This window comes from Rhinolophus sinicus, chromosome 13, assembly GCF_057876585.1.
Source record: "Rhinolophus sinicus isolate RSI-liver-muscle chromosome 13, RSI-T2T, whole genome shotgun sequence".
NCBI lineage: Eukaryota > Metazoa > Chordata > Mammalia > Chiroptera > Rhinolophidae > Rhinolophus > Rhinolophus sinicus.
Window position 1 is genome coordinate 4,455,166 of NC_142513.1, and position 27,907 is coordinate 4,483,072.

General features: G+C 50.6%; 1 protein-coding gene across 1 annotated transcript in view; it reads left to right on the forward strand.

The window, feature by feature from the left end:
• Positions 1-27,907, forward strand: part of BMP7 (bone morphogenetic protein 7) — a 79,354-nt gene that overhangs the window by 8,965 nt on the left and 42,482 nt on the right. The window contains exon 2 of the mRNA XM_019748584.3: positions 22,151-22,343. Coding sequence (XP_019604143.1) covers positions 22,151-22,343 — 193 coding nt within the window. The remainder of the gene's footprint in view (positions 1-22,150; positions 22,344-27,907) is intronic.

A 27,907-nucleotide genomic window follows, 5' to 3' on the forward strand; every position in this document is an offset into this window, starting at 1 on the left:
AATTTTCAATGTGCTGGAATTTGATCTTTCAAAATCGTGGTTCAACTGTTTGGGATCAGTGAGCGAAAGGTCTGGTCCAAAATTTTGATTATTTTGATCCTTCGTCTGTCTAGTCTGTGTAAATGGAGTTATCATGTGGTAACAAAGAACCCCACAATCTCAGTGAGTTAAAACTCAGTAGGTTTGTTGTTCTCTTAGATTAACTCTTTCGCTGTGTTAATTGATTTCAAGTTTTTTTTCCCAAATGTGTCAGAAATTCACAAAAAAACAAAAAGTTGATATTTTGACTATTTTATGCATTTAATAATAACAATTTGAGCTGCTTTGTATATAAATGACATTATTTTATGTATAAAAATTTCAGATATATTCATTCAGATGTATCTGACCATTGCGGCAAAAAGGTTAAGTTATGGCTTCACCTTGGATTGGTAGTGGGCTCTGCATACTGGCCAGGAGGTAGGGTGCTCAGATCCCCAGGCTGATGGAGCTGTCACCCTTTTGAATGTCACCAATTAGTGTGCCACAGGAGAATGACAATGTGAATTGTGCATGGGCTTTTAAAATTTCCACCTAGAAGTGACCTGGCACTTCTGCTCATGTTTCATTGGTCAGAGCTGGTCACATGGTCACACCTGAGCCAAGGTCGTAGGAGGTTCCAGTTCCACCCCTTGCTTGGAAAGGGGAGCACCAGAAAGAATCTGGGAGATGGCAGTAGTGACTGCCACACTATCTCAGGCGGAGGCCATGTCACATGATAAAGACATGGAAATGCCACAAGTGAATTATTGGCCGTGTTACTAAAACAAGATCCTTATTTTTTCAAGTCTCATCCTCCAGTAATGCAGAGATTGTTGTTGAAGTGCAGCTGGTAAAGTTTCACCTTCCCCAATGCCCATCAGTTCTTGAAAGTTACTTAATTGAGATTGTAGTTTTTTTTGTATCCCATTGGATCCCTCTTGCCTCCCACATACTTGTACCCCACTTTGGAGACCAGTGTTTCTAGAAGCTTCCGCGTCACTGAGATATTCACGTGGTTCAACAAGAATAACCACTTCTCTCCATTCCCACTTGTAAAACGACTCGCCTCTTTAGGACTTGTCTTTCAGCAAAAGCAAGCTTCAGCTTTAGGCTGGTTCACTACCCAGAGAATTAAGGAGCCTGCCTCTGGTCCCAGCTCAAGTGGCGCTTGTCCTGGCTGGCGTGTGTGCGGGCTCTGCAGGGCATTGCCTTGTCAGGAAGTCTTGCCGTGCATCGGAGCGCGGCTCTTTCTTCCTGGGCCTCAGAGGCACTTCCTAGTCCAGGCAGGATCTTGCATGGCTGAATCTAGAAACTGAATTCAGAGGCTCCTTCATTATCCAAATGCACCACCGAGTGAGAAGGTTGAGTTGAGATCTTCCTGTCGCAGTAATGGATTTCTGACACCTTCGTTTATCAGGCTCCCCATTGAATTCTCTCACATTCTGCAGAGCAAGTACTGCCATTCCCAGTTTGGCGACGAGGAAACTGACGGGGCCCGAACTTGCAGAGCTAGGAAGTGATGGGGTTGGCATTTGAGTCCAGCTCTTGCTGAATGTAAAACCCTCCACTTTTTCCTCCTGACCTCGTGGGGGTAGGTGAATGGGATAGCGGGCCACAAGGAGAGTCGTGTTGAGACCACCAAAACAGACGCTGAGCCCTTGATCTTGACTTTGTGGTTTGGTGCTCTGAAGAGTAAGATAGAGAGAGAAGCAGCTTACACCTTCCCTTTCGTTATCCATCGTACTTCTGATAACTGCCCTCGCCTCTGTCTCTAGGGCTTAACAATAATTGTCAGGGCAAAGGGCCCCAAGCGTCCATGGACTTGGGCTCCTATTGCACCCACACCCCCTTGATGGGAAATGCCAGAGGCAGCTAGAGATTGGTATTTTAATAGCAATACCTCAAGACACTATGGAAAAGACCATGGGGATGGTGTCTACCACATGTAGCAGAATAAAGATCGCATATGGTTTGTAATAGCATAAAATCAGCAGCAGTCTAAATGTCTGCGAGCAGGGGATTGGAGAAATAAGTTTGTAATCAGTTTATTTGTACATTTGTAATAAACCAGAAGGGAATGCGAGGACTTCTTTTTTTTATGTATCGACATAGACTCAAGACAGAATGTCAAGAGGAAGAAAGCAAGTTGTGTGGAAGTCTGTAAGGGTAGAAGCATTTGTCGGTGTGTCACACACACACACAAGGACCCCAGCAGTCCTGTGTGTGGGCTGTGGGTTCACGGCCATGTAGAAACACCAATGGGAATGGGAGCAGCCGGACTCCCACCCGTTGCCTCTGTGGAGGCAGCGAAAGGAAGGCGTTGGGAAGAAATTTTAAATAAACTCCAACTGTTCCTGTCAAATGTTCTTTCTTTTAATGGTAAGGAGTCATTGGGAAGTGCAATGTGGTGTCCTGGGTTGGCTCTGGGAACGGAATGAGGGCGTCCGTGGAAAAACTGGGGGCATCTATCTGGAAGAAGTCTGGAGTTCGGTTCACAGTAGCACGCCAGGGTTACTTTCTTAGTTTGACAAGTGTCCCGTAGTCATGGAAGATGTTATTATAACATGGAGGGAAGCTGGGCGAGGGTGCGTTGGAACTCCACACTGTCTTTGGAACTTTTCTGTTAACCTGAAGTTATCCTAAAGTAAAAGGTCGATGTAGGAAACAAAGTAACCACTATATACTGACTCTTGTTAATTCTTAGTTGTGGGTACCTGGATATTGGTTCCATTTTTCTCTGCATTCTCAGGGATTACGTTTTCCCAAGCCCCAGTGAACTGGAAAACCCTCCTACTGGAGACTGGGAGAGGTGACTGTTGGTGGGGTCGCTGTTCCCAGACTTGGGCCCCTGGAGAGCCAGTCTCAGAGTGTGTTCAGGGTACCACACCCCAAAGGCCAATCATTCATCAATCTACAGACCCACTAACACGGTGGGGCTCAGCCAGCAAACCCTGCTTGGCAGCGCCCCGAGACCTTTAAAACTCTCTGCCTCTGTTCATAAGAAACCCAATATAAAGCAGTCATTCGTTTATAAGCAAGAAAGAGGGGGCAGGGGGCCCATTGTAGGTCTTTCAGTTTTCTTCTCGGTCCTGAACTTTGTAAAATGCTCCCCACCATCTTCCCCCTTCTGAGGTTCCGTTTTCTGACTGACTTGACCTAACAATTATTGAGAGAGAAGCCCTTAAAAATGGCAGTGGGGCCTCAGAACCTTCCAGGGCTAGTAAATGTTTATAGGGTGGAGGCACCATTGGTCATTTCCTTTAGGAGGAAACAATAAACGAAGCTACTTGCCTTGTACCTACACAAACCCCGAGCTCCTCATCGTCTTAATATACTGGTGATGGGTGGGGTGGGGGGTATGGGAAAGGGGATCCAGAAATCTCTGCGTATCTTGTGGCTCAAGCACCCTAGGGGCTTGGAAGTGCCTCTTGTACGTAGGTTTAGGACAGGGGGTCCCAGCGTTGGCACTACTGACGTTTTTAGCCAGACAGTCCTCTGTGGTGGGAATGTCCTGGGCATTGCAGGATGTTGAGCAGCATTCCGGCCTCTACCCACCAGATGCCAGTGGCACCCCTCTCTAAAGTTGTGGTGGCCAAAAATGTTTCCAGACATTGCCAAATGTCCCCTGGTGGTGGTGGTGGGGGTGGGGGTGGGGGCAGAATTGCCCCCAGTTGAAAACCACTGGTTTAGGGTAACTTTCCTCAAACTTGGAAATTGTTTTGAGAGCCTTTGCTTCCAACCCATCGGCCCATGGCAGCGAGTGGGGAAAGCAGCATTTCTAGACTCAGGGGTTATTAACTGTCTGAAAGGAACCCAGATTGCAATCAACACGGGAGCCCTCCCCTAGGAACACAGCTCTGCCTGCATTGCAAACACCCTGGAGACTAAACTGGAGGTCAAATCTCCCTGGGAGGGCATCATCTCCCAGGAACCTAAATATTTTTACAGTGCCTTTTGCCCAGTGATACTAAAAGATTATTAAACACAGTCTTAGAACTGGTCCCATTTATTTTAATTCCACAACTTTCCTCAAGAGGAAACGGGAATAAAACCCTCTCTCTTAACTGTTCCTCTCTCTGGGCAGGTAACTTATTGGGGTGAAAGGAGAGGTGAGCAGAGAAGCTGCATTTTTCCATGTTTCACGTAACTCAAAAGCTGCCTTTGAAGCAGGGGAACCTGGGACCAAATCCAGGCTGCTATCTGTTTTTGTACAGCCTGTGAGTAAGAATGGTTTTTATGTTTTTTAAAGGGTGATACATCATCAAAAGAAGAACAGTATTTCATGACATGTGAAATTAGATGAAATTCAAATTCTGGTGTCTATAAAGCTTTATTGGAACACACTCCTCATTTGTGTATTGTCTGGGTGCTTTCACATGGCAAGGACAGAGGTCGGTCATTGCAACAGAGACTGTATGTTCTCCAAAGGCTAGACTGTTTAGTAGCTGTCTCATTATAAAGTTTGCTGAGCCCTGCTTTAGACAGTCGATACCCTCAGCCTGGGAAAAGGTTAAAAAGTTAAAAAACCTGAGTTTTTATCTGCCCCTTTTGTCCCTCTGCAGATGCCCAGTGGCACACAGACACACTCTCTCCTGCAGGATGTTCAGAGGGGCTTCTTCTAGTTTGCAGAAACTCTGATTTAAACGGATTTCTCCTCTGAAGACTTCTCAGCATCTCTAACGTGAGATGCGTTATGAATCCCCACAAAGGCCACGGAGCACATTGCACACTTCTTCCTAAATTTGTCGTCCCAGCAGCCCTGACCCAGGTTCTGTTTTCAAAAAATTCTCCTGAAATATTTCAGGTGGCAGTTAAGATTCTCTGTGGTGAGACCACGTGAGTCTAAATCCCACCTCTGCTAGTTGTGACCTTGGGCAGGTTATTGAACTTGGGGTCCCCATTTCCTCCTCTGGGTTAATTTCGGTGCCTGCCTCTTGGGCTGCTGGAAGGGTCCCCTGCGCAGAGGCAGGAGGAGAGCTGAGCACGCTGCCCGCATGGCAGGAGGCGCCCGGAACGTTCACTGCTAGCAGAGACACTGTCACTTGCCAGGCCCAAACCTGGGCTGCTCTGCAGCTGGCCTGCCTGTGCGACGGGTCCCAAGTGCAGCTCCTGGCATTAGGGCGGTGAGATTCACTGCCTGCCCATCAGGACGAGAGCAGGAATTTGAGCTGGGGTGACCCCATTCCCCCCCCCCCCCCCCACTGAAATGCGAAGCCCAGCTGTGTTGACTGGGCATGAGACAAACCAGGAAGCTGGTTTCCTTATTACGAATCCTGCTATTCTAGAAAGTTGTCTCATGCTGATTTAACATCTGTGTTTATCGATGCAGAGTTTTAACGCAACACCAAACCATCAGGACCTACATGCCTGCCAGCTTAGGGCACAAACAACCCCTCAGATTTAGACAGTTGACAGTGGGCTGGCCTGCTCTTAAAAATGAATCAATCAATCTGTCAATCACAGAAAATTGTTCTCTCTCTCTCTCTCTCTCTCTCTCTCTCTCTCTCTCTTTCTGAACTCCGTTTGTCAAACTCAGTAGGGTAGCATTTCCTGTGCCCCCCCATTTTTTGATATGGACAGTTGACGTTTCTCCATCTTAAGCGAGGATCCACCCATACCAGTCATTCAGCAAATAGCACGATTCCCACATTTGTTTCTGAGTGAGGAAACTGAGGCTCAGGGATGATCCGTCACTTGCCAGCTGTGGGGACAGCAGGTCTGTCTGGCTTTGAGTCCAGGTCACTGGTGTGTGACCTCAGGCTGGTCACTGGAGGTAGCGAAGCTCTGTGGGCCTCAGTCTTGGTCAGCTCGGGCCGCCCAGCTGGGGGGGGCCGAACAGCAGACGTTTATTTCTCAGCGTCCTGGAGGCTGGAAGTCTGAGGTCAGGGTGCCGACACGGATAGGTCTGTTTCTCTCCCGGGCTTGCAGATGCCTTCTCACTATGTCCTCACATGTGGGGAGAAGGGGCTCTAATCTCTTTCTCTTCTTAGAAGGGCACGAATGCCATCGTGTGGGCCCCACCCTATGACCTCATTGAACCCTAATGTCTCCCAAAGGCCTCATCTCCAAATGCTATCAGGTAGGGGGGGAGGGCTTCAGCACATGAGTTTTGGGGTGGCATAATTTGGTCCATAGCAGTTTCCCTGTAACATGGGGTGGCTCGGGGCGGCTGGGATTAAATGAGATAATGGCAGGGAGCTCACGTACATGGAGACCACTCCTGGGACCGCCTTTGGGGCCATGTCTGGCTGCAGAGTCTCTTATAGGCCATTCTGTGAACATGACGATGGACCACTCTCTGAAACCCTGATTAGTCCACTGGGGACACCTTTATGTTCCTCTCCAAGGCCATATCTATGACTGTGCATTTCCCTAAGTAGCTTTCACATTAAAAAATTGTATTTTTGTTACTTACTCAGCTCTCGTTATGGGTTTTGACAAATGGTCTGGGCACTTGGGAAAGAAAAGTGTGACATGCAGTTGTGCCTTCCGTGGGGGCTGAAGGCAGTGGGTGGGACAGAAAATGGTGCATCAAAGCCCCTTAGGAAGCTGCCTTGATGAATATAGACACGCTCTGTTGCTGATGGTAAGTCCCTGCTGCTGCTTTTTCTTCTGGCCTTGGGGCAGAGTACTGCCTCTTCCATTGCGCATGAGATGAAATAGTTGGTTTAAGTTTCAGGTCCATTGTACCAAAATACTTACCTTTAAACACTAGCACCAGCCTCAGGGACAGGAGATGCTGAGAGATACATACCTCCCAAAGCCTGCTCCTCGCTTTCGTGGAGATGAGTGATGTCTCATTTGGGACTTGTTCTAACTCACAGAACACCTGCCTCAGAGTAGCCTCAGCGCTAAAAACATGTCATTATCTCCTACGACAGCAAATCTTCACGGAGGCGATTCCAAGTTTGGGAAAGCAAGCCCAGTGATGTCATCCAGATGACCATGATCTTTCTACTTTCCCTCCATCATCCTGAAATGCCTCGTGCCTATTACCTCATGGTGGCAAGATGGCTGCCACAGCCCCAGACATCACATCCTCATACAATCTCATATTCAAGGCAGGAGAAAGGGGAAGGGCCCAAAAAGCTCTCCTTGCTTGTTTATCTCTTGGTTTTCCTCGGAGTTCTCTGGTAGGCTTCTCCTTAAGTCCCATGGGCCACACTGGGTCATAAGACCAGGAGGATGAGAAGGTATGAAACTGGCCTATGGCCACCACTGTGGAAGGTGGGTGAGGGAAACTGTCTTTGAAGTGGTTGCTGGGTAGCCACATTCAAATGATATGTATTGTTTCTCTCTCCCTCTTTGTTGTTGTAGCCTGTGTGGTCTGTAGTTGGATCTACATAAGTTATTTGCACATGGGATTTGGCTCAACTCTATGCACAGATAGAGACCCTCTGCTAGTTTCCAAAGTCTCCAAATAATAGTGTGCCAGCGTGAGTAGGTACAGGTTGGTTGCAGGTTGGCATTATTCAGCCAGGGCCTCTGCAGCCCATGGAGAGACTTTAGTTTCTCTTTAAATTCAAACCTATAAGTAAGTACAAATTTAACCCTAACTTTAAAGAGTGCATGGGACTCCATCCAACAGCCACTTGTTTGCTGAGAACAAACTTCATTTTATCTACAGAACCCTCCTGATCTCCTTAGATAAGGGACAATGACCCGAACAGGTCAGGAATCATTGTCCCTTGGCAGGACACAGAGGCCAGGTGGGGTTTGCTCCGAGTTCTGCTTGTGGGACAGGTGGTTCCCGTTTCCCGTGGGGCAGAGGATGTACAGATCGCAATACTCGAGGCATTTTAAGAATCTATGTCATTGTTTGCTGGCCAAGGGTGGGGAGCTGCTTGGGCGAGAGGCCTGCCTGTCCCGGTAGCACCTTGTAGGCGCACTGACAGCCTGAACGAACTTCTTTCAGTAAGTGGGTTTGGGCACCTGGGTTGCTTCTGCTTGTTTCCAAGAGAGACTGATGCGAGAGCATCTGGTGTATCCCTAGTCCCACTGCTTGGAAGAGATGGTCTGGGGGAAAAGAGGTAGAAGCTATTCTCAGAGGTTGTTCCTGGGCGGTGGGTTGTTTGGTGTGAACCAACGTGCACGTAACAGAATTCTTTGGTTGCAGGCTAAAGAAATCTGTTCAGAACAGTTTAAGGAGGAAAAAAAGGAAATGAATGCATCCTCACAGCTTTGGGAGAGGACACAGCAGCAAGTAGAAAGTCGTTAGAGAATCCAAGGGTGATTCTCTCCACATCCCTCACCTCTGTCACCGAACAGCTTCCCTCTTCCCCCTCTGGATTCCTCTGCTACCCTGCCTGTTGGGAGAAAGCTGGCCGTCCACACCCACTTATCGTGACAGCTACCTGACTAGCCACATCCTTGCTTTCCCAGCATCCCGAGCAGGTTGGAACGGCCACGGGTGCTGTTCTAACCAGTGAGACACAAGAGGAGGTCTGCTAGGGGGAGAAGGGGGTGGGAGGTGGTTCTGAAAAATATTTTGCTTCCTGATGAGTGACAGCTGAGCAAACAGAACTCTCTATCCTTTCCCCCCCTTCCCCGCCTTGAATATGGTTCCGTGATGTTTGGAGCCATGGCGGGCCTCTTGTGACCACGAGGTAACAAGCCTAAGGATTAAACGTCAGTGTTCGGACAATGGCAGAGCAAACAGGCAGAAGAAACTTGAGCTCTTGATGACATGGTTGAGCTACTGCACCCAGTTCAAATTCCTGGGGAGAGACTCTTAGGCAGCTCGAATCACATGTTCCCTCATGAGTCAGTTGGGTCCAGAAGGTGGATCATGGTCCACAAACAGGGTTGGTGGGAGTCAGCCTCTGGCCCCTTGTGGCTGGGTTGGGGGCTTGGGGGTAGGCCTGCTAGTCAATTAAAGCTGTGTTAGCCATTACAATAATAATTAATTCATAATCATTTTCATGGCAACCATTCAGGTGGGGGCTATGACTGTCCTCCCTGTTGAATAAACCAGAACACGTTGCACAGAGAAAGGAGTTGCTGGCCAGGATGTCCAGGGAGTGCATTTGAATTGGGAGGTTTAGTTCCCGATCCCACCCTTTTCGACTTGATTCTGAACTGTTCCTCAGGCTGGGTTTGGAGCAGGTTAGTAAACAGCCTTGCTGATGGGAGGGGCGTGTGCGAGGGCAGTAAAACATAAGGGTTTCACCGCTGTGAGCTTCAGGTACAATATCCTATTTCTTTGTCAATGTTTCTGAAACCAAGATGTCTTGAAATTGGTAAACGTGTTGGTATGTTTTCCCCAAAGAGCTGTCATTACCTTGATTGCACCTTTTACAGTCGAGGAACTATGGTGACAAATACTTCTTCAGTAGAACTGGAGATGGATCGAGCCAGCCATCTTTTATTGTTAATAAAACTATTTATTAATGTGTAGTACATGTACAGAACAGTGCACAAATCAGGAACAGGTAGGAACTTTTGCAAAGAGGGGAATACACCTGGGTAGCCCCAGTGCCCACCCAGATCCAGAACGGGACACGACCAGCTCCCAGAACCCCCTCACCCAAGGGTGACCCCGTCCCGTCTTCTAATGGCATAGAGTAGTCGCGCCTGTTTTAAAACTTTGTGTAAGTTTAATTGTACAGGAATTCTCTTAATTCACTACTAATCATTTCCAATGATTTGGAAAGATGACCTCGTTTCCAACTGTTATCATGTAAATTAGAGGCTCGCTTTGAAAGTCTGTTTGCAACTCTACTGGTGACATTCGACCGAGGACCCAAAATGTTATTTCAAAACCATCATTTGGTTTGATCTTGAATTCGCTTTCCTCTACAGGTTCAAAGGACAACAGTGCAGTTTTAAGGGTGTTTTGATAGTTCAGCTTGGGAATTCAAGTGCAGGTTGTTCAAATGTGAACATGAAATGAATACGGCTCTTGAAACTCTTATTTTGAAAGGCAGATGGGAGCCCGGCATGAAGGAAATCTCTTCCTTAGCTGCACCTGCACTGCCAGGGTCTAATGAGTTTAGGTTGATGGAACCCAGACCCCAGGAAGGATTATAAATTCTCATTTGATTTGATTTGCTTCTAAAATACCTTAAACCAGCTGCGTCTGCCCAGCTGACCCAGGAGTCTCTGGCTGCTTTGGGGGAAGGTCTGGGCAGGCACCCTCCTGTCCTGGGGAGGGTGGGGATACAGAAGGGGGGAGGGCAGCTCCTCTTCCACCCCCAGCTACTCCCAGGGCCTGCTCTGGTCTGGCACACGTCCCCACCATGCCCCATGATGGCTAACCTCTGTCTCTTTGAATTCTCACAACAGCTTCATACTGGGGCCTCTTAATGTCCCCATTTTATGGAGGGGGAAACTGAATCTCCCAGAGGTGGGTTAACTTGTGCTGAGTCACCAGTGGTGATGGGCAGAGCTTGCGTTCAAACCCAGGCCATAGGTCCCCGTGGCCGATCTCTGCTCTGGTTCTCTGCTGTTTCTGGAGCTGAGTGAGGTCAGAGGGGGGTTTGTCCTCCCAAGGAGGCTGATGGGGTAGTTTCCATAGTCTCTTCACTAACATGCTTGGGAACCTGCCACGTGCCAGGCAAATGAATGTGGTACCTGGTGCCGTGGAGAGCAACAAAATAATAATAGTCAACATCGTTCGAGACTTTCCTGTGCGCTGGCACTCCACAGACGTCCTCTAGCCTGTGATTCTCAAAGTGGGGTCCCCAGACAGGCCGCGGCGTCACCTCTTGAGAGCATGTTAGAGAGGCAAGTTCTTGGGTCCCACCCCAGACCTGAATGAAGAACACTGGGAGATGACTCCTGAAATCAGTATTGTCGCCTGCCCATTGTACAGGTGAAGAGTGACTCGCCAAGCGCCCAGGGGGCCTTAGAGCTGGGACCCACACCCCAGCCCCGCCCCATGGTGGACACCTATGTTTGTGCCCTTGCCATGGTCTGACATCTTACAGTTAAAACCTACACGACAGTCAGTACACAGGTCAACACGCCAATTAATAAAATGACAGCAGTTATGTTCTAGGAAGGAAACAAAAGAAGCTGGGAGGGGAGGGTGGTCGTGGGGCCATGACCACCAAGCTGAGCCCAGCTCAGCCGAGGGGAAGGGGCCGCAGTGCCCGGCCTGCAGCGCAGCCCCTGCCCCTGCTCCTGAACTTGGTGGGTCTGATGATTACACTGCGTGATGTCACTCACCAGGTGACAAGCTCCTCGGTGGCCCTGTGACGGAGCAGGGGTCGTTGTGCCAGTTTTGCAGACAGAACCGAGAGCCACGGAGCGTCCAGCGTCCATCCCAGGCCCCTCGCACACAACCCTGGAGCGAAATCCTCCCAATTTCCACGGGACTTCTCTTGTTGAAGAAAAACCCTCTCATCTGTTTCTGAGAACATACATTTGGACGCTCATTGGCAGAAAGCGCTTTATGTTATCGTGTTACTCTAAGAAGCCAGCTCATGGACCCTACGGAGCAGTGCTGTCTGAGAGAACTTTGTGTGACGATAGAAATGTCCTGCGTGTGTGCTGTCCAATATGGGACTGGCCACGTGTGGCTATTTAGATGTAAATTAATTACACCGAGATCAATGTAAACACTGAGTACCCAGCCACATTTCAAGTGCTTGGTAGACACATGTAGTTAGTGGCTGCCGTAGTGGGCAGTACAGATGGAGGATTCAAGTTTAGACCACACGTCTGTATGTAGGTCAAAATTGGTAGACTGTTGGCAACTTTTTATGGTACGACCTAACAGAAGAGAAAGGGGGCATTCAGACTAATTAAATCCATTCTTTGTTACAAAGGGAAGAAGAGGCCGAGTGAGCCCCGAGTCTCTCCCAGCTCGCTGAGAGCCCAAGTGGGGCCAAATCCCAAGTTTTGTGACTCTTTGGAGGTTTCTTCACTCAGGGACTCTCAACTCAGCATGGTTGACAGTGGGGCTGGACCAGTCCCTGTTGTGGGGCTCTCCTGTGCATTGCAGGGTGTTTAGCAATGTCTCTGGCCTCTACCCGCTGGACACCAGTAGCACACAGAGTGAGTCCAGGCTTTGCTCCATGTCCCTTGGTGGGGGAGGGGAGAGGACAAAATTGCCCCTCATTGCAAATTGCTGGTTTAGCTGAAAATAGTAACTAGTTTCCATTCTTTGCCCTCATTTTCAGTTAACCAAGAATGGGATAGGGACCAAGAGGTCCCTGGGGGATGGGTTCCTCCCTTTGTGGAGATGGGGTGCCCATGGGTAGAAGGATGGCTGCCTCGGTTTATGTCAGAAAGATGGACATATGCTTACAGCCCATTTTTCTTTTCAGCTCTACCAGCGTCTGGGTCCTTTTAGGCAAACAACTGGCTTCAGCCCTGGAGATAATTAAACCCATCTTTTCTCTCTCTCCCCGCCCCATCCCCTAAACCCTTTGGTCCGTTCCATTCACAATGATAACATTGTTCGAGCAATGCTGCACACATGTTGACACTGAAGTGTTTAATCTTGCGGTACGGTAATTCTCTCTGCCCCACTCCCACCCCACGTCTGCGGCCTGCAGCGCTGAGGACAAAAAGCCTGGCTGCCAGCGGCCTCGCCTCTGCGCCCTGCGTCTCAGGACGCAGCTCCCCTGCGTCTAACAAGGAGGCAGTGTCTCTGAAGACCCTCTCAGAGCTCCCGGCACTGGGACTCCAGGTGGTCTTGTTGGCAACCGAAGCATTTGGTGGAAAGTTCGAGAGTTGAAACAGCAGCTCTGGGGCGGGGGAGACAATGCCTCTTGTGTGCCCTCCACCAGGAAGGGCCTTGCCCGCCGGTTTGGGGGGCTAGGGAGGGATGATGGGGAGACGGGTTAATGCTACAAAATCTTTAAGCTGTCAGCCTCGCTCAAGGGTGACTCTGGCATTGGGCCAGAGCAAAATTTACAAACCAGAGAGGGACCTGAGTGGGGTGCAGTCTTCACTCTCTGAGTTTGGTTTTGAGGCAGTTGAATGCTGGGACCACGTGGTGTGGGCCAAGAGCTTGGGATCCTTGGTATACTTATATAACCGTCTTCACAGCTGCGAGGTTCGAGGTGGTTCCCGGGGCGAGGGAGAGAGCGTGGCCAAGTGCTGAAGACCATACAAGTATTCACACCAGCCTCAGTGTCCACATCTGTAAAACAGACATGATGCGTGTGTGACCTCTGAGCAGGGGTTTTGTAAGGATTCAATGAGACGATGTGTGTGACACGGGATGTGGTGTCCACGCCAATGGGAGGACTTGTGTCATGGTGGCCATCCACCTCCACCCATTAGGATGGCTCCTAGCAAAACGAAGCAAAACAAAACAACACATCAGAAAATAACAAGTGCTGGCCAGGATGTGGAGAAATTGGAACCCTTGTGTGCTGTCGGTGGGAATATAAAATGGTGCAGCCTCTGTGGCAAACAGTATGATCGTTCCTCACAAATTTTAAAATAGAACTACCATATAATTCAGCGATTGCACTTCTGGCTATCGATGCAAAAGAATGGAAAGCAGGCTTTCAAAAGAGATATTTGCACGTTCATGTTCCTTATTCACAGTAGCCAAAAGGTGGAAGCAACCCAAGTGTGCATGGCTGGCTGAATGGATAAACAAAATGTGGTCTGTCCATACAATGGAATGTTATTCAGCTTTGGAAAGAAATTCTGACACAGGCTACAACATGGATGAACCTTGAGGACATTATGCTAAGTGAGACGTCAGATACCGAAGATCAAATATTGTTATGATACCACTTACAGGAGTTACCTAGAGTAGTCAAATTTATAGAGACAGAAAGTAGAATGGTGGTTGCCAGGAGCTGGGAGGGGACTGGAGAGTTGTTTAATGGGTACAGACTTTGTTTTGCAAGATGAAAAGAATTCTGGATCTCGGTTGCACAGCGCTGGGAGTGTGCTTAACTACTGAACCATGTGCTTAAGATGGTTAATTTTACGTGTTTTTACCACAATTAAAAATGAAAACAAATGTAAAATGGTGGCCGCTACCTAGCTGAGGGGTGAGGTCGATGACAGAGTTGCAATCCGGCTGGGCTTTGTATCAACTTCTGTCCGACAGCAGGACCGCTGAGGCCTCTCACACCCAGTGGGGCGGTCAAGAAATACCCCTTGAATGAGTGCAGCGGGACGCAAGGGGTCAGTGAGGCATTTTCTTGGCAGCCTCTGTCAGTTTAGACTTTTATGAAACGTTCCTTTTCTCTGGGTTCAGGGCGGTCTCCTCCCATGTCCTGTAAGAGCTCAGCAGCGCCGGGTATCGTGCTCGTGCCATTAAGAGAACATTTTCCTGTTAGAGTAGCTGGGCATGCCGGTTCCGTTTTCCAGAACTCCCAGTTTATGGCATGCCTCTGGCGGCTTTTCAAGCTCCTTAATCTTGCCATGTAAATCTTTGCATGAGTGAAGAACCATCATCGACTTTCATATCCCAGAGCTGCGTGGCCGTAAATCGCCTACTGACAGCAGCCTTGGTAAGTAACCTCAACCCCCGTGAGTTCTGGCACTCTGGCGTGTGCCAGAGCCTTCTGGAGGAATTGTATTCCTGTGGGAAAGGAAGGAGCCTAGTTTGGAAGTTTGGGAATTAAATTGGGGTGGGGGATCCAAAGCAGTCAGGGGCCCTTGAAAACTCACTTCTGGATTCTGGTTCTATTTGGGCTCTGGGGGGTTCGATTGGTTCCTAGAGTTTCCTTCTCATTGAAGGGGCTCACGGAGTCTGTCCCCAGCCATCACTGGAGCTCCTTGCTTGGTGCGAGCTCGTGGAAACCAGACTCTGAGTGAGGAGCAGAGTGCTAATGCTGGACTTGCAGGGCATTCGCCTAGAAAGCGTGCCTTTGCTCATAAAATATTTGGTCCTGTCTTGTACCTTCACAGCATCTTTGGTGAGAAGGAGCGAAACATGCGGTCAGGAAGGTTAACCAGGCTTTTTCTAAAAACCATAACGTTTTGGAAGGACCTGCTGGGCAAATAACCCATTTATCAACTCCTCCTCGCCCTGGCCAGGAGAGGGGCTGAGGGGGCCATGGCGACAACTCTGCGTGGCCGACAGCCCTTCCCTCAGTGCAAACACCTCATCAGCAGGTGCCCACGGTCTTACTCGTCAGGTGTCTTTTCTGCGTGGTTGTCCCCACGAGAGCTCCTTCCTGAGGTCTCTGAGCCGCTGATGGCCAAATCCAGTGAATGACCTCTTCGTCATTCCCTTTTTATCTGAATCTCGCCACCATCCGGTCATCTGATTCTGCCTGTCCTCTGTCCTGCTCCTTCCCCTGGGCCCAGTTCTGCCAGTGGCCACGTTTGCCATCTTCCATGTAGCTGACGTCTCCCCCGGTGTCAGTCCAAGGCTATGCTTGTCTTTCTCATTGTATGTGCATTTTCCCCACAAAACTTACACATAAGCCCCATTCAGCAGCCCCCAAGTTAAATTTCCTTGTTGTTGCTTCAGACCTCTCTCTTCTCAACTGTCTGGTCAAATTTTCCACTTGTGTTTCCCACAGGTCACCTCAAGTCTAACCTGTCTGTGACTACCTGTGTTTTCTTCCCTCTTACTTCACCTGCAGAGCTGTTCTCTGATAAGTCTCTGGCGGTGGCATTATTGCCTAGTGGGCCGTTCTAGCGAGCAGAAGACAGCCCTTCTCTCCTCTCTTTTCAAATGCTGACATTTGATCCATTGCTGACGTCTGTCTACTCGCATAGCCTCACTTCCCATCCATTCCATCACTTCTGGAGTCCAGACCAGTGATGAAAACCAGTCATTTTTTCAGGCAGCCAAGGTTGGTAGTGGTTGCCTCCGTGTCCAGTTGAAGCAAAAGAGTGTGATGACTGTTTAGTGACGCCTGCCTTGGGTGCAGGAAGGAAGAAAGGGGCCTGCACGCTGGACATGCATTATCCTGGACCAGACCTTCCTCCCACCTCCCTGTCTCTGATTTCACCTCATTCTCCACCTTCCACAGTGTTGCCAGTGTTCTGTCTAAAATAGATTTGGTCAAGACACCGTCCAGCGGAACAATGGGCCAAGCCAGTGATGGTTGATGGGGTCACTGATTGACCCGGTAGCAGGGCATTCAGGAACCTTGCCTTTTTCCTGTAACTGCCAACGGACCTCTTCCCACTCACTCGCAGGCTCTTTGCGTGTCTCTCAGGCCTTCAGCCATGCTGTTCCTTCTGCCTGCAGTGCCCTTCCCGGCCCAAGGGGGCCAGCCACCCTCCCTTGTTCCTTAGGACTCCATTTACCACGTTTCCTGTGAAGAAGTGCCTCCTCCCTCACACCCAACAAATGCCTTGCGAGTCACTAACGTTAAGTACAATGAACTGTTTCTTCAGGGACTGTTTTGGCTCCATACCTACCCGCTACCCTCCAATTCTTGACATGGAAGTAGTGAGATGCGTACACTAAAACTGAGCTCCCTCTGACCCAGCAATCCCGCCTCAGGGTGTGCATACAATAGAAATGTGTTCACCAAAAGGCAGATGCAAGAATGGTCATCACAGCACAATTTGTAATAGTCCTGAACTGGAAACCACTCAAATGCCCATCAAAAAATAAACTGAGGCCCCTTCGTGCACTTCAGGCCTATACAGCATTGGAACGAGGGAGCCACCAGTACAAGCAGCCACGTGGCGGGAGGTGAGTGAAGACGGCAGACGCTGACAGGACACTGCCAAGCAGGCAAAGTGAGCCTGTGGCGTCCACGTTAGGACAGCCATCACCACGGGGAGGGGGCCTCGTGGGGACGTCCTTGGTGCTAGTAATGAATGTGCTGTGTCCTGTTCTCAGTATGTTTACATTGAGAAAGTTCATCGAGCTTCATGACCGCTTGTGATCTGTGTGCTTTACTGTGCATCTATTATGGATAGAATAGCTTTAGACTAGACAGGAATTACGCGAAGGGTAATATACTCAACCTAATAGACTCACGGAGCCCTAAGTAGCAGGCAGTGCTGGCCTCTGGGGGTTCAGGATTGAGACAGTCATTGCTCCCGTCCCTACAGAGCTTGGTCAAGAGGTCATCTTGTACTTGGAAATTGTCCAAGTGTAAATAAAGCAGCTTTCATGGCCAATGGTCACCTGGAGGTAACCACCATTACTTGGGCGTGTTTCCTGCCTGTCCATTTCCGGGCACGTATATGATTGGGCTCGTGATGGCTTTGCTCAGCACTGTCTTGGCTGCAAATGTAGTGACGTGACTGTAGCTTAAAGGGAACTTGTTTGAAGGGTCTCCATAGAACTCACATGTTGGAAGAACTGGGGAGCAGGCTTCACGTGTACATGGGGCAGAGGCCACTCCTGAATGTCAGAGGGTCCTGAGAGGCGACGCCGGGTGTGTAGCGTCCTGTTCCCACCTGCCCCTACCCTTTACTGATACCCTGCGGCCCAGAATTTCCCCTCCCAGGGCCAGCTTGAGGGTTATTATTTCAGGCTTTATAAAAGGACACAAGGGTCAGCTTTGGGGACAGTCACGGGGCTGGTCGCTGTCAGGATGGTGTTTTCCGGAATCCATTTTCTTTGGACTTATGGTTTGGTCTCGGGGATTTGGTCCCTTTTAATCCTTTGAAGATGAAAGTCTTTGTCAATGCCTGTGAGCTCTTTAGACAGTGGGGTGCTGGAATGTAAACGGCGGCGGCTGAGAAAAAGCTGGGTTTCCAGGCTCTGGGTTTTCTTAAGAAGCTTTCCTTTATGGGCACAGCCTGGTATCAACACGAGACATTTATTCTAACGCCCAAGTCTTGGGTAATCAGCTATGGTAACTTAAGAAGATGGTGTAAAGATGTATTTTCTTCCTAAAAGTATGTACGTGCTTCCATGTACTTCAGTGGTGACAATTAAACTATCTCAGTCCCCGAGAAGGAAATGGTGTGGATTCCATACCATGGGGTAGCTCCCATAAAAAATGGAAACCTCGCAACAAGACTTGGAATTTCGTTTGGACTTTGAGTTATTCACTGTTCTTTAAAAAAAAAAAAAAGGCTGTTTTTTAAATGACTATTCTTACTGATAAATCACAAAATTATTTTCAAAATGTGATTATGTGGGTTTCAGGAAGAACAGAATGGTGGTGTAATTCATGCCTTTCATTGTCTTGAAATAATTAATGAAGGAAATTCACTCAGAAAGCCATCTCAAAGAACCAGGAAATATTTGCAAAAAGTTTAGTTGGACACTTTATTCATTTACCTTCTTAAAAAAATAAACCGTCTAACCCTGGTATCTTAACTGTCTGATATCTTAAGTGTCTGAACAGTTAAGATACATTTAATCTTACATTAAAAAAAGTTACACCTGCTATAATTAACTTGATATTTGTGATGGTGTGTCAGTGTTTTCTTTCTTCATTGGCTGTGACTTCAATGATTGTACCTGTGTTACTGTCGTGCTTATTCAAACGTGTCTTTATTGTTTGATCTATTGTGCTTCCCCCCCCCCCCAAATAATCGTAGCTGAACTATGTAAATACCCACACGTACATATTGCTTCTTCTATGCAGATTGTCACTCTCTTAGCTCATTTCGAGGTCCTGGAACGATGGCAGACATGAATCGCTTGTCATTTGCCAGGCGCTATTATTAAGGGCCAACTCCTATGACCTTCCCAACTGCTCTGTGGGAGGAGCCCAGGAAGGGGCTACACACAGAGGTTACGGGAGTTGGCCAGGCCCACACAGCTGGTAAGTGGCACAGCTGAGATTGGAACTCAGACCACTTGGTTCCAGAGTATAAAGGTTCAGAGTTCGTCTAACTTGTGACCTTGGGCAAGTTACCTGACTCCTTGAGCCTCAGTTTCCTCATCTGTAAGATGGGCATCAATTCTGCCTCCCCAGGACCCATCAGATGAGGGCACAGAGTGGTGAGTGTGGGGCCCACCCATGGCTCAGCAAGCACTCGCAAACATCTTGTTTGCCTTTGGGGCGCTCCATATTCATTGTAACCCCGGCGTCCAAACCCCCATTCTCTTCTCGGTTGGTGGTTGTATTTGCCAGTGGGAGCTCTTTGAGGCAGAGCAGGGCAGCTGGGGTTGCTGGAGTCTCCCCGCATTCCAGGCATTGTGCTTGGGCTCCTGTGTGTGATTGCAGGAGCAGCCCTTGCTGAATGTTGGAGCGCTGCGTTCCTCCAAAGCGTTCTTTCTGGCCTCTGCTGGGGGAGGAGATGGAAGGTGGTTGGGAACAGAGACTTCATCTGTGCAATCGGGGGCATGGGGGCAGGGCATGGCCTGTGGCACGCGCTCCTGTATTAACCCCCGTACATGGGACTATCTAAGGGACTGTTTCTTGGAGTGGCCAGAGCAACCTGAGTTCACAGCAAAGGGAGGGAGCCCCAGGAAGGCAGGCTCTGTGAAGCAGGAGCAGCCAGGTGTTGAGTGCTGCTCCCTGGAGGTCCAGCAAGGTGGTGGCCATGCAGTGTGCTTCCCATTTCGTGAAGGGATGGTCTTTGGTCACCTCGGACCTGGTGGGGCTGGGAGGCAGTGCGGGCACGTGCGCTGGGTGCTCAGTCAGTGGGGTTCCGGGGGTGGGCGCACGGACGGCTCACTGGGGGTGCAGGATACTCTCCAGGACTTGCTGCTTCATGCCCCTCCCAGCCCCCCGCAGAAAAGCACTGGAGGAGGCCCCGAGCCGTCTCCAGACTGACCTATCTCCTTCTTAGACAGACTTGTCGCCTCCTCCAGGCACACGCTAAGATCTCCCTGGTACAACATACTGTGGGAGAGCGGCTTGGCAGTGTTACAAAAGCTGAGCACACACAAGCCCACTCCCCCGCCCCACAATTCGCCAGAGTGCAGGTGCCCGGAGGCTTGTAGCAGCACTGCTTGGAAAAGCCCGGATGGCACACAGCCCAAATGTGCGTGAACTGCAGAAGGGATAAAGGAATGATGGCACGACCAGACAGAATATTATACAGCAGTGGGGCTGCATGAACACCCACAGTGGCACGGATGAATCGCACTCACATGGAGGTGGGGGGGCAGCGCAGCCAGGCGCAGAAGACAAGAACGGGCTGTGTTATTCCCAGTTTAGGGTGTTCTAATGGCACGAGCAGCCTGCCGTTAGAGAAGCTGGGGGAGGGGGAGGGGGCACTGGTCACGTTCTGGTTCTCCATGTGGGAGAAGGTTCCGTGGGTGGGTTCGCTTTGTGACATTCGCTGAGCGGCACACATCTGGTTTGCGTACATACTGTACGTATGCTGTAATGCAATGAAAGTTCTGACAAACCAGCAAAGGAACTCTCCTTCTGAGCTGTTGGCGCTGCCACTGAGACACGTGGTGAAGGCCTCCGGTGGGGGTGAGACCTGGGTTCGAGTCCCAGCTCTCCCATCCTGGTGAGGCCACTCAACACCTACTGGGTCTCAGGCACAGCTCCAAACAACGTGCAGGGTTGAATGAGCTGGAAGGGGGACCGAGGACAGACCCAGGACATTTCCACAGTGACAGAGTCAAGGCTGCTTGCCATGCTTCCTCTCCACTTGGGTGTGAAGGGAGGAGTGTGGCAGGACAGCTGCAATCCTGGGGGACAGAGGAACAGTTTCTGGGGAGTCTTTTCCTCTGGCTGGCTCTCCACATGGAGCCCTGGATTTCAGCAGCTGCCGTCCAGACACAGGGCCACTCCTGAGCCTATCCAGAGTCCCCTGGCCTTGAGGACATTACCTGCCTCTTCTGCCCAGTAGGAAACAGCCTTATGTGTGGAAAATTCCTCAACGACCCCACCCACACTCCAGTATCTTTTAGAACTATTATTAAGGTTTAACGCGGATTTTTTCTTTTAAATGGAGACCTGTAGGAAGGGACCTTGGGCTGCCGGTGCTGTGAGCCTCCTTCCTCAAAGGCATTCCCATCTGCTTTCAGCCGTGGCAGCCCGAACTCAGCCCGAGAGCTTTCGGGCTCTTTCAGTTGAAGCACGCTGGTCATGTTTCTGCTCTCTTCTGGCCAAGCTTGTTCCCTACCCCCAGGCAGGAAGTGCATGTGGGGCTGGGTCTCCCGGGAGATGAAAGATATCTGCAGATGCCGCAAACATGCCTGAGTTTGGCCGTTCTGCATCTTTCCAGCATCTGATGATTCCCAGCTTCATCCCTGCTCTGTTTTGGTCCAGAGGATGCCTGGTCCTCGGCAGCACAGGTCCACTCCCAGAAATTGTTCTTGGGCTCATCTCACCCATCTTGGTGTTTGTTGTCTATGAAATAGGCATAAGACCTTAGACCCATCTCACTGCCAATACACAAGAGAAGCGCTGGGGACCTCTGCCTTATTTTGTCCTGACGTCGTTTTCCAAAGCCCGCCCCGGACCCTGCCATCCATCTCTTTTTCTGCTTTCAGTCTAAGGCTATAGTTGTAAACCCTGCTTGCTATTAGAAACGTGTGAGGTGCTTTAGAAAGTAGAGGCTTCTGAACCCGCCTCCCCAAAGATACTGACTCGACTGGTTGAGGGTGGAGCGAGAACAGCAGCCTGCTGGAGCCCCGTGTGTGCCGTCTCCCCACCTCCATCTTCAGTGAAGTCACTTTGGGAAGTTGAGATCTGCCGAGATGGAAATTGGCAAACACTACAGACAGGATCCCAGAGAGCCAGTTATTGCACATTTACCAGCCCACCACCGGGCCAGGGCACCAATATTTTCTCAAAGCTCCCACAGTGATTGTCACGCACAGCGGGGCTGAGCTCCACTGGCCTAAGGTACCCTGGTCTGCCTGGTAAGGTTGATGCTTGAGAATAGTAGCTCACAGTTCTCTAGCCCGCCCAGAGCGTAAGCTATTGAGCTGAATTAATCATGTAACTCTGATGATGACAAATGAAGGAGGATTATTACCTCCGTTTTTAGACGGGGAAATCAAGGTCCAGGTAGGTCACTTGGTACCTTGTCCAGACCACACAGCTCGCTGGATCTGAACCCAGGCCTGAGCTCTCGGAACCTGAGTCTGTCCCGGGCCCCTGGCTGTAGTCAGTGCCCAACTCTTCTCAGTGGGTTGGATGCAGAGTCATTGCTCTTGTTGTTCAAGGTGACCACAGGGTCTGAGCCTGTGATGCTCCCGTCTACGGCGGGTCAGTCAGTCCAGGATGGGCAGTTGTCCCCAGGGGTCGCTGGCAATGGGCCCGTCTTCATCTCGCTCAGGCCAGATGCTTCAACTCGGAGCGAGGAGAGTGCAACCCAGTTACTAACGAGCTTTTGGTGCCTGTGTGTGTGTTTCCCTTTCCAGTGGAACACGACAAAGAGTTTTTCCACCCCCGCTACCACCACCGGGAGTTCCGGTTTGACCTGTCCAAGATCCCGGAAGGCGAAGCGGTGACCGCCGCGGAGTTCCGCATCTACAAGGACTATATCCGGGAGCGCTTCGACAACGAGACCTTCCGGATCAGCGTTTACCAGGTGCTGCAGGAGCACTTGGGCAGGTGGGTGCTGTGCTGGTGCCTGGGCGGGATGCCGAGCCTCCTGCCAGGACAGAGGAAGACGCGGCTGACAGCCAGAGGATGGGGCTCCTCTGGGGCAGGGACAGTGACGTCTGCTTCCACCCGGGACACCCACCGTGTGCCGGGCCCTGTACTGAATCTCCTTTTTAAAGAAGGTGTATGGTGTATGTTGCTGTTTCTTAAAACTGTCACCATCCGTGACTCCTGTGAGGAGTAGGGGATAGCCAGGTGAGCCTGGGGTTGTGTGGCCTCATGTGCGTATTAATGGTCGGTGTGCGCCTGGCATGGAAGAGGGGGATAGGGAAGAGGAAGAAATGTTTTTGAAGGTCTACCTCTCCCGTTCATCACTCTGAAACCCAGCACACGATGCCAGGCAACCAACCACAGTGGCCATTTGTAATAAAGTAAGGGGATGAAAACCCCCCAAACCAAAAATAAACAGACAGAGAACTCTCAGCCTTCCCCAAATCAGGAGGTCAGGGACCAAAAGCTTCTGTTGAAAGACTTGAATTTCTTGAGACACTTTCGTTTCAAGGTGTTCTGAGAAGACTAAGAGAGTGGGCTGGAACATCTAACAAGTACAATCTGCAGTCCCAAGGTGACATGGCCAAGGTCATACTACCCAGTGGCTGGGGTTTTGGACACCTCAGGTGTCAGAATTTGACTGCCCCCCCACTCCCCCATCCCATGCCATTCCTGGGTAATTAATGGAAGAAAGATGGATGGGTATCTCCTGACGGGCAGTCCTAGCACCTCCAGTTGGCATGGGGACTTGTTATCACATTGGGACATAGGAACCATCACCACCTTGTTTGCCAAGCACCATCATTTTTGGGGTCATCTTAAGTACTGAGAAGACCAAACTTTTCTTGAGTGTTTCCGTTGTCTTACATTCATAATCTCATGTCATATTCACAATAGCCCTTTAAGGTGGCTCATCTGGGAAATAGGGAGCATTAAGACCTAAAAGCAAAGGTCTTCCTTGCCTGAGATCACCTAGAGGGAAAGTGGACAAATTAGAACTTGAATCCAGGCGTACACAAAATAATTTCTCTTAATAATTTATTATTGAATAGGTCAGACACGTTCGTAGTATAATGTTCAAAAGAGAGAAAAGCAACTACAGTAAAAATTAAGGCTTCTTCCCACCGCAGAACCCCAGTACCCCATCCCTTAGGCAGCCTCTGCTACCAGTTTCCTTGAGTCTCCTCAAATCAGCAGGTATAGTTCTATATTTTTATATGTTTGGGTTTATATATTTTCACAACCGATCTCTCATCATGTGTTTTCTCCCTCCCCGAACTGTCATCACTCGAGAGGAAATCTTGACTGTCCTTCCATGTCAGTTCCCACAGAGCATCCTAGTTCTTTTACTTACCACACACCTTCCATTGTGTGGGTTGTGCTGCAAGGCGTTTAACCAGTTTCCTGCGGGCACACAGTGGGCTCGCCTTTTTTCCACACCATGGATGGCACAGGGTGCGGTGGGGGTTGGGAGTAGGGGAGGTGGGGTGCAGGAGGGATAACTTTGTTAGCACATTACTTCCCACTTCTGCATGTCTATCATTGGATACAGTTCTAGAAATAGGGGGTCAGAGGGCGCACACATCGGTGACTGAGTTTAGAGTTTGCTAAACTGCTGTCCGCGGAGATCCTGTCGGTTTATACTCCCAGCAGCCACCCAAGAAAAAGCCTCTTTCCCCATGTGCTCGTCAGCATGCTCTCTTATCAAACTGTGTTGATCTTTGTCAGTCTGATGGGTGACACATGTTACCTTAATGTGGATTAAATGTGCTTTTAGAGCCCGCACTTGAATGTATGGCTTTACGGGACTGGAATGTGTGTGTGGCGTAGGGGAGGCGGCAAACAGCCTTGGCCGTCACCTCTGACTCTCACTACAGGTGCCCTAGTTACCCCTGGCAGGCTGTGCCCTGGCCACAAGCCCAATTACAAGAAGAAGCATCGAGTTCCTTCTTGGGGGGTGACATATGTTTGCTCTGTACTCTGACAAATCCCCTGGGACTCTTGAACAAGAACATATGTTTGACTTTTCTCGTGAAGGCAGATTCATTGGGGGCGAGGCAGGTACCACCCAGTGGCTATTCGTCAATTGCCCACTTGTGCAAACCCCGAGCCCTGCTCACGCCTGGGCCTCCTGGCAGGCTCCCCAAACCTGCCTTCAAAATCTCCATCAAGAGGTTTAACCTCAGGAATGTAGCTGCCCCAAGTGGGTTTGGCTGAACAGAACTGGAAGGGCTGGCTGGTGTCACCTGTGTGGTTCTTCCTGCGAGCCACCATGCAGGAGTGTGTGCTGCTCCCTGGCTGGGTCTGTGGGATGCTGTCGGTGCATTGGGAGCTTGTTTTAGGACTGTCAGCATCCTTGGACACTGCTCTCGATGTGAGGGGTGCCCGTTGGTCCCACCCTTCCCGTGCTCCCTGCACTGGGAGAAGCACTGCAGACCCTGTGATGGGCAAGTCAGGCCAGATCGGACGGTGCCTCCCTCATGGGGGTCGGAGGCCACGGTGTTTGGAGAGACGCGTGAGAGCCCAGTTCATTTATCCAACCCCACTGAACACTCTGTGCCAGGCACTGGCCTCGGAACTGGACTGTGGAAGCGAGCCAGCTCGGCTCAGGAGGGCAGGGACCGCGTCAGAAACGTGTGCTGAGGGGTGTACTGGTTTCCTGGGGCTGCCCTAATGAAGCACGGTGAACCGGGTGGCTTAAAAACAATAGAACACTTTTCTCTCACAACTCTGGAGTCCAGGAGTCTGAAATCAGTGTGTTCCCTCTGAAACCTGCGTTCTCTCTGTGCGCCTCTCTGCTTATAAGGAAACCATCCATGTTGGATCAGGGGCCCGCCCTACTTCAGTCTGACCTCATCTTACTTAATTCCATCTGCAAAGACCCTATTTCCAAGTCAGGTCACATTCACAGGTACAGGGGTAGGACTTGAGCGTATCTTGATAGGGGATACAGTTCAACCCACACGAGTGCCGAAGAGAGGCAGTAAACAGGAAGGCAGTGAGCAGACCATCGGGCCTCATACGGTACTTGGGCAGCCATTGAGGGCCTTACTGAGTGGGGGATATTTGAATGACAAGAGCATCTGACAGAGGGAGGCTGCAAGGCCTAAGGCAGGGGTGAGCCAGCGAAGGAGGCTTGTAGGTAGGGCTGCAGGTAGGACGAGGGAGGTGATGATGTGGGGACAGCCTGAGCCACTTAGTCCTTAGGTGAATAAAAGAGGAGCCTTTGGCTTTCCTACCAGGCTGCCAGCAGCTGCTCATCTTCCTGCCTGTGTCAACCTGCTGACATGTGGGCATCTGTTCCATCACGGTTTGAGGTGGCTACCTCCTCAACCCGACCCTGCCTTAGATCCATAGGGTGGGTCTGGAGGCCCCAGGGGAGGCGAGAGGGTCTGAGTCACTGTGGCTGGAAGAGGGATGGGCAGGACAGCTGTCCCGGGCTTCCTGGCAGGCAGCCTGGGCAGGTGTAACAGGTTACCCCCGACGAGCAGCTTGGCCACAGGTGATCTGTGGGGTGCCCAGCCTAGCTCTGGGTACCTGCCTCTGGGGGTTTTGGCTTGCTGGGAGGCCAAGTCTTTTGTCAGCATATGTTTGAGCGCCTGCTGTGTGCTGTGCACTGGAGGAAGTAACCAGACCCAAGTACCTGCCCTCTAGGAGCTCACAGTCAAGCACGGGAGGTGACATGGTAGGTGTAGAGTACAAAGCAGGGCAGGGGGTGCAGTGAGAGGCAGTGGTTGGGAGGAAGGGGCTGCCCTCTTTAGATTTCTACATTTCCTTTCTGCATTTGAAAGAAGGAAGCAAGTCCCTCATTCTCTAGGAGTTAAAGGGTTAAAATTGTTCTTAATTGTTTTTGTTTTTCTTCTTTTCTGGGTGGGTTGTGTTTTATGAATCCAGAAGCAAGACAATCTTTTTATGTAGTTCCCCAGGTAGGATAACCTAGCTATTAAGAGCGGATTTGAATCCCTGCACTATGTGCCAGTGTGGCCTTGGGAAGTGGTAACCCCTTGGAGCCTGTTTCTTCCTGTATAGTGGGGATCATGACTGCATCTAACTCCCAGGGTTGTGCTGAGAATAAAGGGAGTTGACATACTTACTTAGAACATAGTAAGTGCTCAATAAACTTTTATTAGTAGTATCATCACCATCATCATCACCACCAGCATCATTGTCACCACCATCACCATCACCATCATCACCACCACCACCACCACCACCACCACCACCACCACCACCACCACCATCATCATCGTCACAGGGAATGCAGCGATCTTCCCAGGAAAATGGAGAGCTCCAGGTTTTAGCTATGGCATTGCTTTCCTCCCTCTCTGCTAAATCTCTTAATTTTGCTGTCTTCAGTGGGGTGAAGGCCTGAGCTTGTGTGGAGATGGGGCCCTTGTTTGCATTTCCTCGGCCTGGGGCCGTGCATATTTTTAGGCTGAAGACCTGTGGCTGGTCTGATTCCCTGAGAGGTGCCCAGCGCCTGCCCCGCGCCCTGTTCTGTGGCCAGTCTTCTCTCTCTGCTGAGGGAACCACAGCCTCACTGTTGCCGGCCGCCCAGCTGTGTGGAGCTGGGACATCTGGCTCTCTGGCGAGCCTCTGCCTGAGCAACAGCAAAGCGCTGGGGATGCTGAAGATCAGCTGGCGTGGGCAGGGCGTCGCTCCCCTTACGAGAGCCACTTTCCACCGAGGCCTCTTGATCGCTCGGAATCCAAATTAAATTCCAATAATGAGCCTAGCTGGAGTCCTTCCACAGCCCTCAGGCCCTGCTTGCAGTGTGGCCCCAGACAGCTGGAGAGGCTGCTGGAACCGCCCTTGGCGGGCTGTGGGGCTGGTGGGGGCTGAGAGGCAGGTCTGGGGTCAATGGCCTTGGCTCCGGTGGCCTTGCTTGGGGGGTGATGGTGGGGTGAGGGATCCGAGTCTTTCCCTCCTCTTCTGGACCCCAAGCCCAAGGCCTGACCACCTGGGGCCCAGCTTCCCAGAACTGGACTCACTCTGTCCCCTTTGGCTCAAACTCTGGTTCCAGCTGAAGGTGAGGGTGTTTGGGGGTGGGCGTTGCCCTAGTTAACCAGTTTCATTCGTGGAAACTAGACTGGGCATTTCCCATCCTCCCCCCTTCTCTCCTCCTGCAGGTTCCAATCTTGCTCCCCGCAGCGCTGCTCTCTATCTGTAGGGGATGTGCGTGCTCTGTGATACATCCCTGGGGGAGCCACAGGCCTGTCAGGACAGCAGAACCCACTCGAAGGGTGTCCATCACTGCCCAGGTTGAGATGATGTTGGCAGCTGGATGAAAATGTCTCTTGGTTTGTCTCAGGGACTTTGGCTGCCAGGAGCGTGACCTCAGAGTGGTCTCCTGGGCCAGGATTAGATCAGCTGCATCCTGAATCACTGATGAAGAGGGTGCTGTCCCTGCAACGGGCCAGAGAGGGACCCTGAGGGGGGCGGCTTTTCAGCTCCCTTCAGCCCAAGGCAGCCCGCAGCGGGTGAGGAGGAAGGAGGCAAGCCTCGTGCCCCCGTGCTGCCCG